Source organism: Erythrolamprus reginae, chromosome 1 (genome assembly GCF_031021105.1).
Source record: "Erythrolamprus reginae isolate rEryReg1 chromosome 1, rEryReg1.hap1, whole genome shotgun sequence".
Classification (NCBI taxonomy): Eukaryota; Metazoa; Chordata; class Lepidosauria; order Squamata; family Dipsadidae; genus Erythrolamprus; species Erythrolamprus reginae.
In genome coordinates this window covers 303,302,256-303,316,612 of record NC_091950.1, presented here as the reverse complement: position 1 = coordinate 303,316,612, position 14,357 = coordinate 303,302,256, and the positions used below count along the sequence as shown (strand labels likewise).

The following is a 14,357-nucleotide window of genomic DNA, read 5'->3' as shown; positions in this document are numbered from 1 at the left end:
GACTTGTACAAATTACCAGTTTGTTTGGAGACGAGTGCTCTTTGCTATACCAAAAGAGGGCTTGGTTTAAGTGAATTTTCATTATAAAGAACATTGTTTTGAATTTTCAAACGTGTATGTGTCTGAAATTTGTATCTGTGAATTTTTGGGAGGATTCTACCAGAGAGCCCGGCAGAACATATTATAGAGTAAATGGAATAGCATCTCCTTGGAATAGTATAACCCAACCGATTATATTACTCCAAGAAGATGTTATTCCCTTTGCTCTATAAAATTAATAGGATATGATATCATCAAAGCTTATCAAAGGTACATCATATTAAACATCCTTCTCTAAAATTCCCTTCCTAAAAAAAGGAAAACATTGTTTCTCCTGGTACATTTTTTAATTTTCCACAAAATTATTTTAAAATCCAGTTTTATTGGCATTTGGCTTTATTAAAATGTATTCACATTGAATTATTGTGTTGTGAACTACTATTGGAAGACCAGGCTCTTTAAAAGAGGTAAATGGTGGAATGAATGAAAATAGAATGGCTCTTAAAATCTTGCTTAATATCGGAATTCAAGCAATATACGCCTGTAATGATACGTTTCTTTTTTTACCAAAGGATAGGTGGACAGATGGATTGACAGAAATAGCTTTTAGAAATATACTTCTTTCATTCAACAATGCTATTGTAGAGGTGATGGATAATGACTACTCGTGTGGATCAGAATTCAACTGATGAACAATTTAATAAGAGGACACATCTATATTACAGTTTCAAATACATGGTCTATAGCAGTGTTTCCCAACCTTTTTTGAGCCGCGGCACATTATTCATGTTTTCAAAATTCTGGGGAACACTGAAGGGGCGGGCGGGGGGGGGCTAAAGAAAAGTTTGGACAAAAAAATATCTCTTCCTCCATTTCACTCTATTTCTCCCTCCCTCTTTCTCTCTCTTCCTTCCTTCCCTTCTTTCTCTCCATCCCTCTTTCTTTCTTTCTTTCTTCCTCTCTTTTTTGCTCTCTTTCTCTCTCCCTCCTTCCCTCCCTCTATGTCTTTCCCTCTCCCTCCTTCCCCCCTTTCTTTCTCTCTCTCTCTTGCTTTCTTTCCCTCTCTTTCTCTTGCTTTCTTTCGCTCATTCTCTCTCCCCTCCTTTTTCTCTCTCTCTCTTTCTCTCTCGTTCACCACGCCAGCAACAGAGAGAAAAAGAAAGAGCGAGAGAGAGCCGGAGAGAGAGTGGAGTGCGCAGCAGCCATCAGCCTCCTCGCCCTCCCAGACGTCCCCAGCGCCCGGCCTCGCGCCGCCTCCCGTTAGCCCGGCCGAAAGCCACACAGTCCCGGACTCCCGGATCGCTCGCTTCTCTGGCCAGCGCGGCGCTTTCCTTGGCAGATGGCTTTGCTGACCGGAGAAGGGAGCGATCCGGGAGTCCGGGACTGTGTGGCTTTGCACCATGAAGAGAAAACGGCAGCAGGGAAAAGTCGGCCGTTTTCTCTTCATGGCGCAAAGCCACACAGTCCCGGACTCCCGGATGGCTCACTTCTCCGGCCAGCGTGGCGCTTTCCTGGGCAGATGGCTTTGCTGACCGGAGAAGCGAGCGATCCGGGAGTCCGGGACTGTGTGGCTTTGCGCCATGAAGAGAAAACGGCAGCAGGGAAAAGTCGGCCGTTTTCTCTTCGTGGCGCAAAGCCACACAGTCCCGGACTCCCGGATTGCTCGCCCCAAGGCAGGAGGCGGCGGCGGAGGAGAGTGGGTGGATCGGGCGGGCAATGGGGCAGGGCGGAGAAGCCAGGGGCGCGTTTGGCCGGAGGCACCGTGGGGAGGCAGGGGCAGGGAGGTGCGGCAGTAGGTGCCTCCGGCCAAACGCGCCCCTGGCTTCTCCGCCCTGCCCCATTGCCCGCCCGATCCGCCCACTCTCCTCCGCCGCCTCTCGCTGCGGCACACCTGACGGTGTCTCGCGGCACACTAGTGTGCCGTGGCACACCGGTTGGGAAACGCTGGTCTATATCTCTGCCCAAGGAATTTTGAAATACAGTTTGATTTAGAAATGTGTTTTGATAAAACTGGAAAAGGAATGACTATCAGTCTGCATGAAAGAAGTGATATTGTTATCACAGAGATTTTGAGTGATATTTCAGGTTTTTCTTTTCCATAGATATTTCTTGCCTGAACTAGCAATTCTTACAGTTATGTCATCTGAATGCAAAATCTTTTTTAAAAATTTATTTATTGTTTTCCAAAAATAAAAAAGAAAAGAAAATATTTCTCACATATTTTGTTCTGATTTAAAAGATCTTAATCCATTTCTATTACATTTTAGACACATCATTCATTTCTTTTTTGTTAAATTATGTACATTCAAATATAAATATCGTGAGTAGAGTTTACTATTAAGGTAGAAGAAAATACATACAAAGAGAAATCGTACATCTCATGGTTTTTTTTACTTCATTTCCATTAGTATTGTAAGGTAATTGTTATTTTTCTTGTGTATACTGATACTTTGTCTTGTTACATTTTCAGTTTTTGTTTTGAATCAATTCGTGCCATAATTGTTTGGGTTTTTTTAACTTTTGATTCTTTAATTGAGTTTGTCATTTCTCTATACATCTATAAACGCTTCCTAAAAGCTGTGGGTGGGACTGTTCATTTGCTAATTGAGAGAAGCAATTCTGACATTAAATGCAAATGTGATCGCGATCAAGCCTCCCACCTTGGCCCCTTGGTTTATCTAACCTGATACAGTCTAAAGCTTGGTTTTGAAATTTACTTGCACGGTGAGCATTTGAAGATGAAACAATAGTCTCTACCTCAACAGATATCATAACCCAGCAATCAACAGTAAAGCAAATACGGAGACAGGCAGCAAATAGAAAAAAAGATAATCTTGCTATTTTCAAAGCTAGAAGAGAGAGGGGTTTTTTAACGTTTATAGTGAACTGTGTTGTCTTGGTTCTGAGTCATTTAATATGATAGGGAGATGTGAATCTCCAAATTTCCCAAACTTCATTAAACTAACATGTTTCAGTTTTTTAAGGCAATTGGAAACTATTGTGGATGCTTTAAAAAGACTGATTTGTGAAGCTATCTTGGTATTTATTTTCCCCAGCTCCTAATAATTTGGATTTATTTTGGGAAGGCCACCTCTCATGTTCATAAAATTATTTCAGCTTTTACATAGAATATATATTTGTGGGGAGGGGGATATTTATTTATTTATCTATTTATTCATTTATTCATTCATTCATTCATTCGATTTATATGCCGCCCCTCTCGGACACAGGGCGGCTCACAACATATCAGAGAAAACAATATACAATAAATTTCTAAGATCCAATTAATGTGATTAACTATTCTAAAACCCATTCTAAAACCCTAAAACATTAAAAAAAATTCAGTCATTCACATTTGAACCACATGCATACATCATATTTGTCGGCCAGAGGCTATGATCTTGTGACCCCAGGCTTGGCGGCATAGATAGGTTTTTAAATTCTTACAGAAGGCAAGGAGAGTGGGGGCAGTATGAATCTCTGGGGGGAGTTGATTCACAGGGCCAGAGCCCCCACAGAGAAGGGTCTTCCCCTAGGCCCTACCAAATGACATTGTCTCTCATTGACGGAACCCGGAGAAGGCCAACTCTGTGGGACCTAACCAGTCGCTGAGACTCATGCGGCAGGAGGCTGTCCTGCAAATAATCTGGTCTGATGATATATTCTCATTGTGCCCAGAGAGAGAAATATCTGCCTCTGCCTAGGATCGAACTCACAACCTCCTGATTTGGAGGCAAGAGCTCCACCTCTAGGCCACAGCAGCACTCATACGTTCATCACAAATAGGAACCTCTAATTCTGTATGGAAACTCAATCATTTTGATTACCGGTAAGTAAATATCTACGATCAGCCTTCTTTCCTCACAAAAATTGCATTACTTTCAACTTTGCCAAGCAAATAATTTTCTTTCCAATACCCTACACTCCTTAAAGCAGTGTCTCTGAAGCTTAGCTTACCTTAAAGATGTGCCTGGAGAATTCTGGGACTTGAAGTCCACACATCTTCAAGTTGCTAAACTTGAGAAACTCTGCCTTAAGGCACCCTGCAAAGTTCTTGCTTCCATATTAGAAAATTAAAAGACCCACAAATATCCCCCCCAAGCAGCAGGATTTAAATACTGTACTCTTAAGATACATTAGTTGCAGGTTTTCTCAGCTGCAGCTTTTGAATAATAAGAGACCTCACCTACAAAAAAAAAATGACAAAATTGAACGGGTCCAAAGACAGGCTACAAGAATGGTGGAAGGTCTTAAGCATAAAACGTATCAGGAAAGACTTAATGAACACAATCTGTATAGTCTGGAGGACAGAAGGAAAAGGGGGGATATGATCGAAACATTTAAATATGTTAAATGGTTAAATAAGGTCCAGGAGGGAAGTGTTTTTAATAGGAAAGTGAACACAAGAACAAGGGGACACAATCTGAAGTTAGTTGGGGGAAAGATCAAAAGCAATAGGAGAAAATATTATTTTACTGAAAGAGTAGTAGATCCTTGGAACAAACTTCCAGCAGACGTGGTTGATAAATCTACAGTAACTTAATTTAAACATGCCTGGGATAACCGTATATCCATCCTAAGATAAAATACAGAAAATAGTATAAGGGCAGACTAGATGGATCATGAGGTCTTTTTCTGCCGTCAGTCTTCTATGTTTCTATAAGTCAAGAGAATCCAGTGGATAGTTTCTTCTAATGTAAGATTAAATAAGGCAAGAAAATCAAATGGGTTAATTACCTTCCCAAATGTTGCAGCACAAGCAGGCTCAAGTTTCTCCTTCCTGCAGAAGTCCAGGTAGTGCGTATAAAGGATGCATCGAGGCAAACAAACTCCTTCACAGACAATATAATTTTCTTCTAACCTATAGATGAAAAAGAAGCCAAGGATTTTAAAAATGGCTCCTATAGCTTTGCCATATTTTTTCACTGTTACCGCCAAGCTTATAATATTTTAGAGAGTATTTTGTCTTCAAAGTATAAAATATTTCAGTGTTTCAGTACCTCTTCATTCCATTCCATTCCATTCCATTCCATTCCTTTTTTCATTCTGTCAATGTGTATAGCTACCTATCTAATTCTAATTGATTTGGCAGTGAACCATATCACAATTAAAGCCATAAAAAACATAAAATTATTCTCCAGTAACTGAAGAGGTGGTCCTATAAAATTCTTCGAAGTCACATTGCAAATGGTAATGTTGATATATAATTAATTGAAATTAAGAAAAGACATTGCTTGGTCATGTTGTGTGAAAAAAAGTAATCCTTTACTTTGGTAATATTACACATACATATAGAAATGTTTCTTTGAAAATTGTCACTTCCTATGCTCAGTGTGGCAAACATACAAGTAGTAAAATGGCAAACAACAAGTAGTAAAATATTGTTTGGGACTGAATATCAGGTTTAGATTTAAAACTTGGAGAAAAAAAACTAGACTGGAATTTAAGTAAATATACAAAAACAATTATTTTATTGAACATAAAGAGGTTACGTAGGTTTTTTTTAATTAGTTCCTTTATTCAAAATATAAACATGAGCTTCAAATGAATTAAAGCTGCAGTCATTGGCTAAATAGCATTAAAACAACCACAATTCAGCTGTGGCTGGCAATTAATTTTTCCAATTGGTTTTGATAAGTGCTAAGAATGTATGAGTCAACATCTTAACCACTAGTTTCTGCAAATGGTTGGCAACTAGAAAGAGGCAGGTAGAAAGATGAGAACTGGTCTCAGATTGGTTTAGACCAATGGTTTCCAACCTTTTTTTGGCCATACCCCACCCAAGCATCTCTAAAATCCTGTTTCCCCCCTCTCACTGTGACATATAACTCTTACTATTCAAAAAGTGAACTTCTACTCATAAATAGAAAGCCTAAAAGACAATTAACTGGGTTTAAACAAGGTTCCAATTGTCCCCATTAAAAATCAAGTTGCCCCCATAGCACATGCGCCCCATGTTGGAAACAACTGGTTTAGACTTGGTTTACTATGATGTATACTATCTATTAGCTCAACATTTACAGAATGCTTGCATATATTTCCTAAATATATACCCTTGTTAAGTACTTCATTATCAGGGATTATTTTTCTTATTAAGTAATTCCCCCAGTCCTATAATGAAAGAGGTTTATCATTGCTTTCTGGAATATTTCCCCCACTTCCCAGTCTAATCTACACCCTTAGGGTTTTGTGGCAGCCTTCCATCCAAATGCCAACCAGCTAAACCTGATTCTGTTCAGCCTTTTTTGAACTCAGCCAAGGTATAATGTTTAAAATGGATGACTACAATATAGTCGTCTGAAATTGCCTAGGATTTTATTAAAGGTCATAAGCAATAGTAGACAAAACTTCACTTATAACATCTTGGATCATTCTTGCAGAATTTGGCCATTTTTGTTTTCTGTTTTCTGTTTTCTGTTCTGTTCTGTTCTGTTCTGTTCTATTCTATTCTATTCTATTCTATTCTATTCTACTCTATTCTATTCTATTCTATTCCATTCCATCCCATTCCATCCCATTCCATTTATGGCCAAGGAGGCCCAAAAGGAATATTGTTTCTGAAATTTAAACCAAACGGATGAACACAAAAGTTCAGGTAAATCAATACATTTATAACTTTCTTCCATAAAATATGTAATCCAGTTAAATGAAACTGTAGCAAAATATTTACAAAAACAGGTATTTCCATTAGATGGCTGAATTACAATACTAACAATTTGTTTTTATAAATATTGCATTGATAAGAGTTTTACTTGTCTAGGATTATTGGCAGTTAAATTTCATCCTTGACTACCCACAGGGCATGGGAGCAAATGACATTGTGTGACATTTGCATGCAACCTCATTTTGATATCATTATAACATTTACCAGATGACAAGATTTCCTTTCCCCCCTGACAATACAGAAAAAAGCTAACTAGCACACATTGTATAATAGAAAATAATTCCCATACATTAAAGCTTCATTGGTTGTTTAGCCTACCATTGCAAAGTGAGTTGTGTCTGCTTCTTTTTGTCCTTCATAATCTGAGTGATTGTTTTCTTTGGAGGCAAATATTTGCTCAGAGATTTTATCTTGTTTTCTTGACTCTCTCCATCCTCATCTTCTGAAGAAATAGGTTCACTTCTGAAATGAATTTCTGTGTGCCAAAACATTTAAAAAGAGAATGTATATACTGTATTTATCTACCTCTCTATCTTGTAGATTAGATTAAATAATGCTATGTAGGTAAAAATAAATATATTCAAATGGATTGTCGAGCATTGGATGATATATCGGGGCAACAGCTACCAGATTAATCACTTAAAATGTTTAATTTATTTATAAATTTCTCTGATAATGCAAATGGAAATGAAGTATGTAGGAAAGTACTTTTTTGTCCATTTGCCTAATGTACAATGATAATCTCATAATTTGCAAACTCCATATGTATGATAATTTTGGGGTATTTTAAAGTCTGGTAGATTAGTGCTATTACACTAATAAAAATATTTTACTGAGCAAATCTGATTCAGTACCGGACTCTTTGGCCAATACAGTATAAGAGATAGACTGATTGGGAAGGGAAATAAACAAAAATGCCTTGTATAAGCAGTGGAAATCCCTTGAAGAAACACTAACATTTTGACTATATGAACCCATTGTAAAATATTATACTACTCCCTCATCAACAGAATTCTAATCCCCCAAACCCAAATCCAACAGTTTGTTGCCTGTTGGCTTTGAGCCTTTAGATATTTAGATGAATGAAGAATTCTGTGTCACTTGGAAAATTACAAATTCCAGCATCAGAAAACATTATACTGTATATATCTGCAGGTAGGTAAAGCAACAGTTAGATAAATACAAGTGGCCTCTGCAAGATCAAAGAGACTTTGGATATTTCCACTCTTGGAATATATATGCATTGAGATGTATGGTTAGATATATGGATACACATAAGGAAGGAAGGAAGGAAGGAAGGAAGGAAGGAAGGAAGGAAGGAAAGAAGGATGGATGAATGGATGGATGGATGGATGGATGGATGGATGGATGGATGGATGGATAGATAGATAGATAGATAGATAGATAGATAGATAGATAGATAGATAGATAGATAGATAGATAGATAGATAGATATTGTAGGCAGGCAGGCAGGCAGGCAGACATACAGACAGGGATGGGTGGGTAGGGTTGAGATGATAGATAAACATAGATATAGATATGGAAATAAGTCCTTGCTTCTTAGGATCAGAGGTAAGAGGCAAAGTGATAAACCTCATTTTGTATAACATGAAGCATTTTGAATAACTGAAGGCAAAACTTTTGCTTCAAACATTCCATAAACATATATATCCACTAGGTACAGAATGACATTTCCATTTTTGAATCTGCTGTCCTCAAACAAACTTTTGGTTGTTGTTCAAGGATCTTTATCCAACCCCTCTTCACCTCAAAGACTGACACAGTGAAAATACAAGTGTTTTCACTAAGACCATACTGGTCCCCTTGTGACTCTTTGGGATGAAATTGTTCCCAGGTGACTTTTCCAATAAATAAGTGACAGGGGAAGCCAACAATGTATTTTCCAATTTATCCTTATCCTTTCCTTTCTAAGCCACTGAGCAAGGCACTTTAATAATTCTACAATGAAAGGTCACCTTTTATTCCTATACTGTCCAAAGGCAGCATCCTGGTGGATAATTTTTTTGTCCCCCAATTCTCTGGAAGTCCCCAATACCTTGGAAGCAAGACTCCACTAACACCATAGGATGTTCTGCCCACACGAAGATGGGTGGGGAGGACTTCGATTGGGGGGGCGCACCGCAGATGGAATTTCCCCAAGGCTAGCTGGACCCTTTTCTGTCCTATTTACAGAAATCAGGGAAAAGGGAAAGAGGTAAACTGCCTAAGCGGAAGCCTATCCCAAACCTCCATCAGGGAACGCGGTCAAACACAAGACACCTCTAGCTCTAGCCAGGCGAAGCAGGTTCCCCCCTGAGACCGAAGGTGGCACAGAAAGGAACCAGGTTGAAGGCAACCGAGACGCCCGGTTGCTTCTCCGCCCAGTTTCGAAAGTCGCCCTCACCTGCCTTGATCCCCGCGTGGAACCCCAGCTCCCCGTCGGGGCGTTGTAGTCCGCCGTGCAGAGAATCGACCTCGGACAGCGGTTCTCCCGGGGGTGAAACCTGAAGCAAACCTCTGGAGACCAGGTCGCCATAGGAGTCCTCCAAGAGTTGGCCGTGCGTAAAAGCACCGTCGACTCTGGTCGGGTATTTGGCCATCGCCTCTTCAGGACTCGAAGCTTTCCCTGCCCATGGAGCGTCGGGGAAGGGGACGGGAAGTGGGATGCAGAAGAGTTGGGACGAGGGGGGACGGGACGGAGAGGAGGAACCCAAGCAGAGAGAAGATCCTGGACAAAGATGCGCGATGATGGACGGACAGGTGGCTGAGGCCGGCCTGGAGCGTTGACTCTATGGAAGGAGGACGGGCGGGTTTTAAAACGCGCTCGGGCTCCAGTCCTGGACGACGACGAGGAGGAGGTCGGTGGCAAGAGTCAACCGCGGGTCGAGATCACTGCGCCACATGCCCCAGCCGTCCCCGGGCACAGCACCAAGCCCTGCCCACCGATTGTCAAGAGCTGAGCCGGGACTGCCCCGCCTTAAGTTTGCTAGAGTAAACACCGACCCCAATTCCCCTCCACCCCACCCCACCCCACCCTCTTTCATGGGACTCTCTCGGAAGGTTCTTCTTTCAATTTCCCTTGGGGAATGGAATCGCAGGAATGAGGGGAGGGAGGCCACGACAAGAGTGCTTCTGAACAAGTGCAGAATCTCACCTGCAAGGGGGAGGGGGAGGTAAAATCCCGCCTATCTGCCGAATGAGGCGGATGGCTTTCAAGCCAAAAGTGTGCCCTGAGGTTTCTTTTGAGGCAATTGCCTTCGAAGGCCAGAGGGAAGAAAAATATGTGGTGGGCTTATAACCAGTGCTGATCCCTGCTTTCAACCCCAATCTGCTACAGGAAAAAAAGCCGACTGTGCACACAAGAGGGGAGGAGGAAAAATAAAAAGGCATGGAATGGAAAATAACTGCTTTTTTGTGCCATAACTGGCAGCAATAGATATTTTGGGGGTGGAGAGGTGTTTTGTGGTCAGATCTCTGATCCTAGGGAATGATCACTCCTTGCGTTGGGAATACAATAGCATTAGCAATAGCTTCACAGTGCTTTACAGCCCTCTCTAAGCAGTTTACAGAGAATAAGCATATTTCCCCCATTTGGGTTCTGATTTTACCAACCTTGGAAGAATGGAAGGCTGAGTCAACTTTGAGCCTACTGAGATTGGATCTGCCAAACTGCTGGCAGCCAATGATCAGCAGAAGTAGCTTGCAGTATTGCACTCTAACCACTGCACCACAGAGGCTCTATAAAAACCGGGCCCATTCTTTGCTGCTTTTATAGCCCTGTCCATTCCCCATGTCTTACCATGCTGCTTGCCACCCATGGCAGGAGTAGGAACAGAGAGAAGAGGCAGACCCCCAATCTCCCTTGTCTAAAGGGAGGTGGGCACAGAAGAAATAGGATGAGGCATTGGAGGAATCTTTCTCTCTCCTTGTGCTCTTGCTTTGGGGCAAAAGAGAGGAAAGGAAGAAGGTCTTATCCATTTACTGAGGAGCAGCTGCTAAAAATGTTCCCTTCACGAGAAAGACCACCAGATATATGTCAAGAATACCTACCCAGCTTAGGTGCTACAATGCCAAAACCCCAGGAAGAAAATGTATGGGGTGAATGAGGCACATCTCGATAGGCAAAGCGACCCCTAGAAAGTGAGGAAAATAGGGCTCTATCTATCTATCTATCTATCTATCTATCTATCTATCTATCTATCTATCTATCTATCTATCTATCTATCCCTACATGGCATTGGACCAGAGTACCTCCGGAACCGCCTGCTACCACACGAATCCCAGCAACCGATAAGGTCCCACAGAGTTGGCCTTCTCCAGGTCCCGTCGACTAAACAATGTCATTTGGTGAGCCCCAGGAGAAGAGCCTTCTCTGTGGCGGCCCCGGCCCTCTGGAATCAACTCCCCCCGGAGATTAGAATTGCCCCCACCCTCCCTGTCTTTCGTAAACTACTCAAGACTCACTTATACCGCCAGGCATGGGGGAGTTGAGACACCTTTCTCCCAGGCTCTTTTATACTTTGTTTTATGTTTGGTATGAATGCGTTGTATGGTTTTTTAAATAATGATAGGGTTTTATATGTTTTTTAATATTAGATTTGTTCTACTATAATATTGTTTTTATTATTGTTGTGAGCCGCCCCGAGTCTTCGGAGAGGGGCGGCATACAAATCTAATAAATAATAATAATAATAATAATTATTATTATTATTATTATTATTATTATTATCTATCTATCTATCTATCTATCTATCTATCTATCTATCTATCTATCCATCTATTTATCACATTTATATGCCACTCACTCCAGACAGACTCTAGCATAGCATAGGACAAAGGTGTCTCTTTAGGACGGCTGGCACCACAAAAACACTACTTCTCCCCATCTCTCTCTGCTTCTCCTTCTACCCATGAATTGAGAAGTGAAGGAAGAGAAATGCTTTCTTTTTGGGGGGGGGGCATAGTGGGAAGATTTCACCTTCCTACTGGTAAAAGGAAGGACTCTCTGAAATGAGCGGCTAGGGAAAAGGGCATGGGTGCTCCAGTGGTCCGTAGGAGCTTTTCTGGTCATGCCCTTATCCTTATTATGATGTGATTCAGGACTGGATGGAAAAAGCTGGAAAACCCCACTCGACAGCTGCAGCAGGAAAGGGCAGGGCAGGCTGCCCTCTTGACAGGTTGAGTAGGTTGAACCTGACATCATCCTGTCATGGCTTCGACGTGTGTTTGCTCTGATGTAGATCATGCGGAAGAGATTTTTGAAACAGTCTTTATTACCTCAGAGTTACATTTTCTGACTTGCTGCCAGCCTAATATCCATTTTTCCCTCAGTGGTGAGGGAATGGGAAGAAATGACCATATTTTATAGTCTTGTCTTTGGATCCGGCCTACCATTCCTCTTCGTAACCAGGATTATTATCTTCGCTTGGGTGGCAATGCAGAAAGCACCGTTTTTTCAGAGGATAATCAGAACTGCAGAAAAAACTGTTACTGCCAACCTGCCTTCCCTTGAGGACCTGTATATTGCACCAGTCAACAAGAAGGCTGTGAAAATATTTACTGACCCCTCGCATCCTGGACATAAATTGTTTCAACTCCTACCCTCAAAACTGCACTGCACACCAAGACATCTAGACACAAGAACAATTTCCCCCCCAAACGCCATCACTCTGCTAAACAAATTATTTCCTCACCACTGTCAACTCCAAGTCTCCGGAGAGGGGCGGCATACAAATCTAATAAATAATAATAATAATAATAACAACAACAACAATAATAATAATAATTCACTTAAGGTTGCATTACTATTACTATTAGTATTCTCATTGTTCCTATCGCCCATTTCCTCCCAGTTATGACTGTATGACTGTAACTTGTTGCTTGTATCCTTACTATTTATATTTATATTGATTGTTTCTTGATTGCTTATTTGTATCCTATGAGACTCATTAAAGGGTCATGATTCTTGACAAATTAATCTTTTATTTTAGGTACACTGAGAGCATATGCACCAATGACAAATTCCTTGTGTGCCCAATCACACTTGGCCAATAAAGAATAAAGAATTCTATTTGTTTCAAGTAATGTTTTACAGGCAACTCATGTCTCTACAGCTACATAATTTATTCCATACTATAAAAAATCATATACAAGAATGTGACATATAGAATCAGTGGAAAGTTGCACTTTATACATGTACCTGTATACCTGTACAAACAGAGAGCCCAGTGTTGTTGCTTTTTGAACAGATCTCCCCAAGCCATTCAAATTATGTTAAAGTTCAATCCCTATCATTTTTTCAGTCATGGTATTGGAATTGGATATAGCAGGTATAGAAAAAAAAACTCTGGCTTAGCATCTAGATTCTGTCTCTTTGGAGGATATAAATGGAAGGCTTATATTATTAATTAATGGAGTTTATTCCAACAAATTTTATTTTATTTTTATTTATTTATTTATTTATTTATTTTGTCCAATACACAATGAGGGTTTTAGTGGGTATACAGTATATCTATATACACATAGTAAAATACATGATGAAGGTTATAGAGGAGATACTCATAGTAAAATATATCTAAGAAATAATAGAAAAGAAGGTATAGTAATAGAACATATCAATGAAAGAATAGAAGAAGAGATATAGGAATAGAAGAAAGGTATAGGAGATATAGGAGAGCAATAGGACAGGGGATGGAAGGCACTCTAGTGCACTTGTACTCGCCCCTTACTGACCTCTTAAGAATCTGGATAGGTCAACCGTAGATAATCTAAGGGTAAAGTGTTGGGGGTTTGGGGAATACACTATGGAGTCCGGTAATGAGTTCCACATTTCGACAACTCTGTTAATTTTTTACAGTCAAGTTTGGAGCGCTTAATATTAAGTTAAATCTGTTGTGTGCTCTTGTGTTGCTGTGGTTGAAGCTGAAGTAATCGCTGACAGGCAGGACGTTGCAGCATATGATCTTGTGGGCAATACTTAGATCTTGTTTAAGGTGTCTTAGTTCTAAGCTTTCTAGGCCCAGGATTGAAAGTATAGTCTCGTAGGGTATTGCCAGAGAGATTGCCAGAGCAGAAGCTACGTAGGATTAGGTTTACAACTCTTGAAGCCTTCTTGGCTATATTGTTGCAGTGGGCTTTGGCACTTAAATATACAGTTAACCAATTTCCACCCCCCTGAGGTAGCCAACCTCTTAGGTCTAACTTTGATTATATTCATAGTGTTAATGGATGCATTTGCTAACATACTCTGAGAAATGGTGGAATGAAAAAAATGCCTCATGATGATCCCGGGTACGTCCTCTGGGGTCTTTGGAGATGCCCCTGAGTTCAGAATCTTTTCCTGCCCATTTAGTTCATAGCCTTCCCATCCCAAATGACATACTCTTCTAGGGGGGGTGCAACCTGTTTCTAATCTGACTGCCCTTATCAGATGGGGAATCTCTCTTACTAGTATCATGCATATAAATATTGTTATATCTTTGTATACCACCAATACGTACTTGACAAAACAAATAAATAAAATAAATAAAGAAGGTGGGCTATTTGAAAGGGCAGTGAGAAAATTGGGAGATTTCCTCCAATCACTGGTAAAATAAAGTCCATGTTTAATAATATTCTGTGCAGAGGTGGGTTCCTCCCAGTTCAGACTGGTTCA

At 40.6% G+C, this 14,357-nt stretch overlaps 1 protein-coding gene across 1 annotated transcript in view; it reads right to left on the bottom strand.

The window, feature by feature from the left end:
• The window catches only part of RFX6 (regulatory factor X6), a 56,529-nt gene extending 47,226 nt beyond the window's left edge, over positions 1-9,303 (bottom strand). Inside the window, exons 1-3 of the mRNA XM_070739577.1 lie at positions 9,108-9,303; positions 7,022-7,178; positions 4,777-4,900 (exon numbers count right to left, since the gene is read on the bottom strand). Coding sequence (XP_070595678.1) covers positions 4,777-4,900; positions 7,022-7,178; positions 9,108-9,303 — 477 coding nt within the window. The remainder of the gene's footprint in view (positions 1-4,776; positions 4,901-7,021; positions 7,179-9,107) is intronic.
• Positions 9,304-14,357: the final 5,054 nt, after the last annotated feature.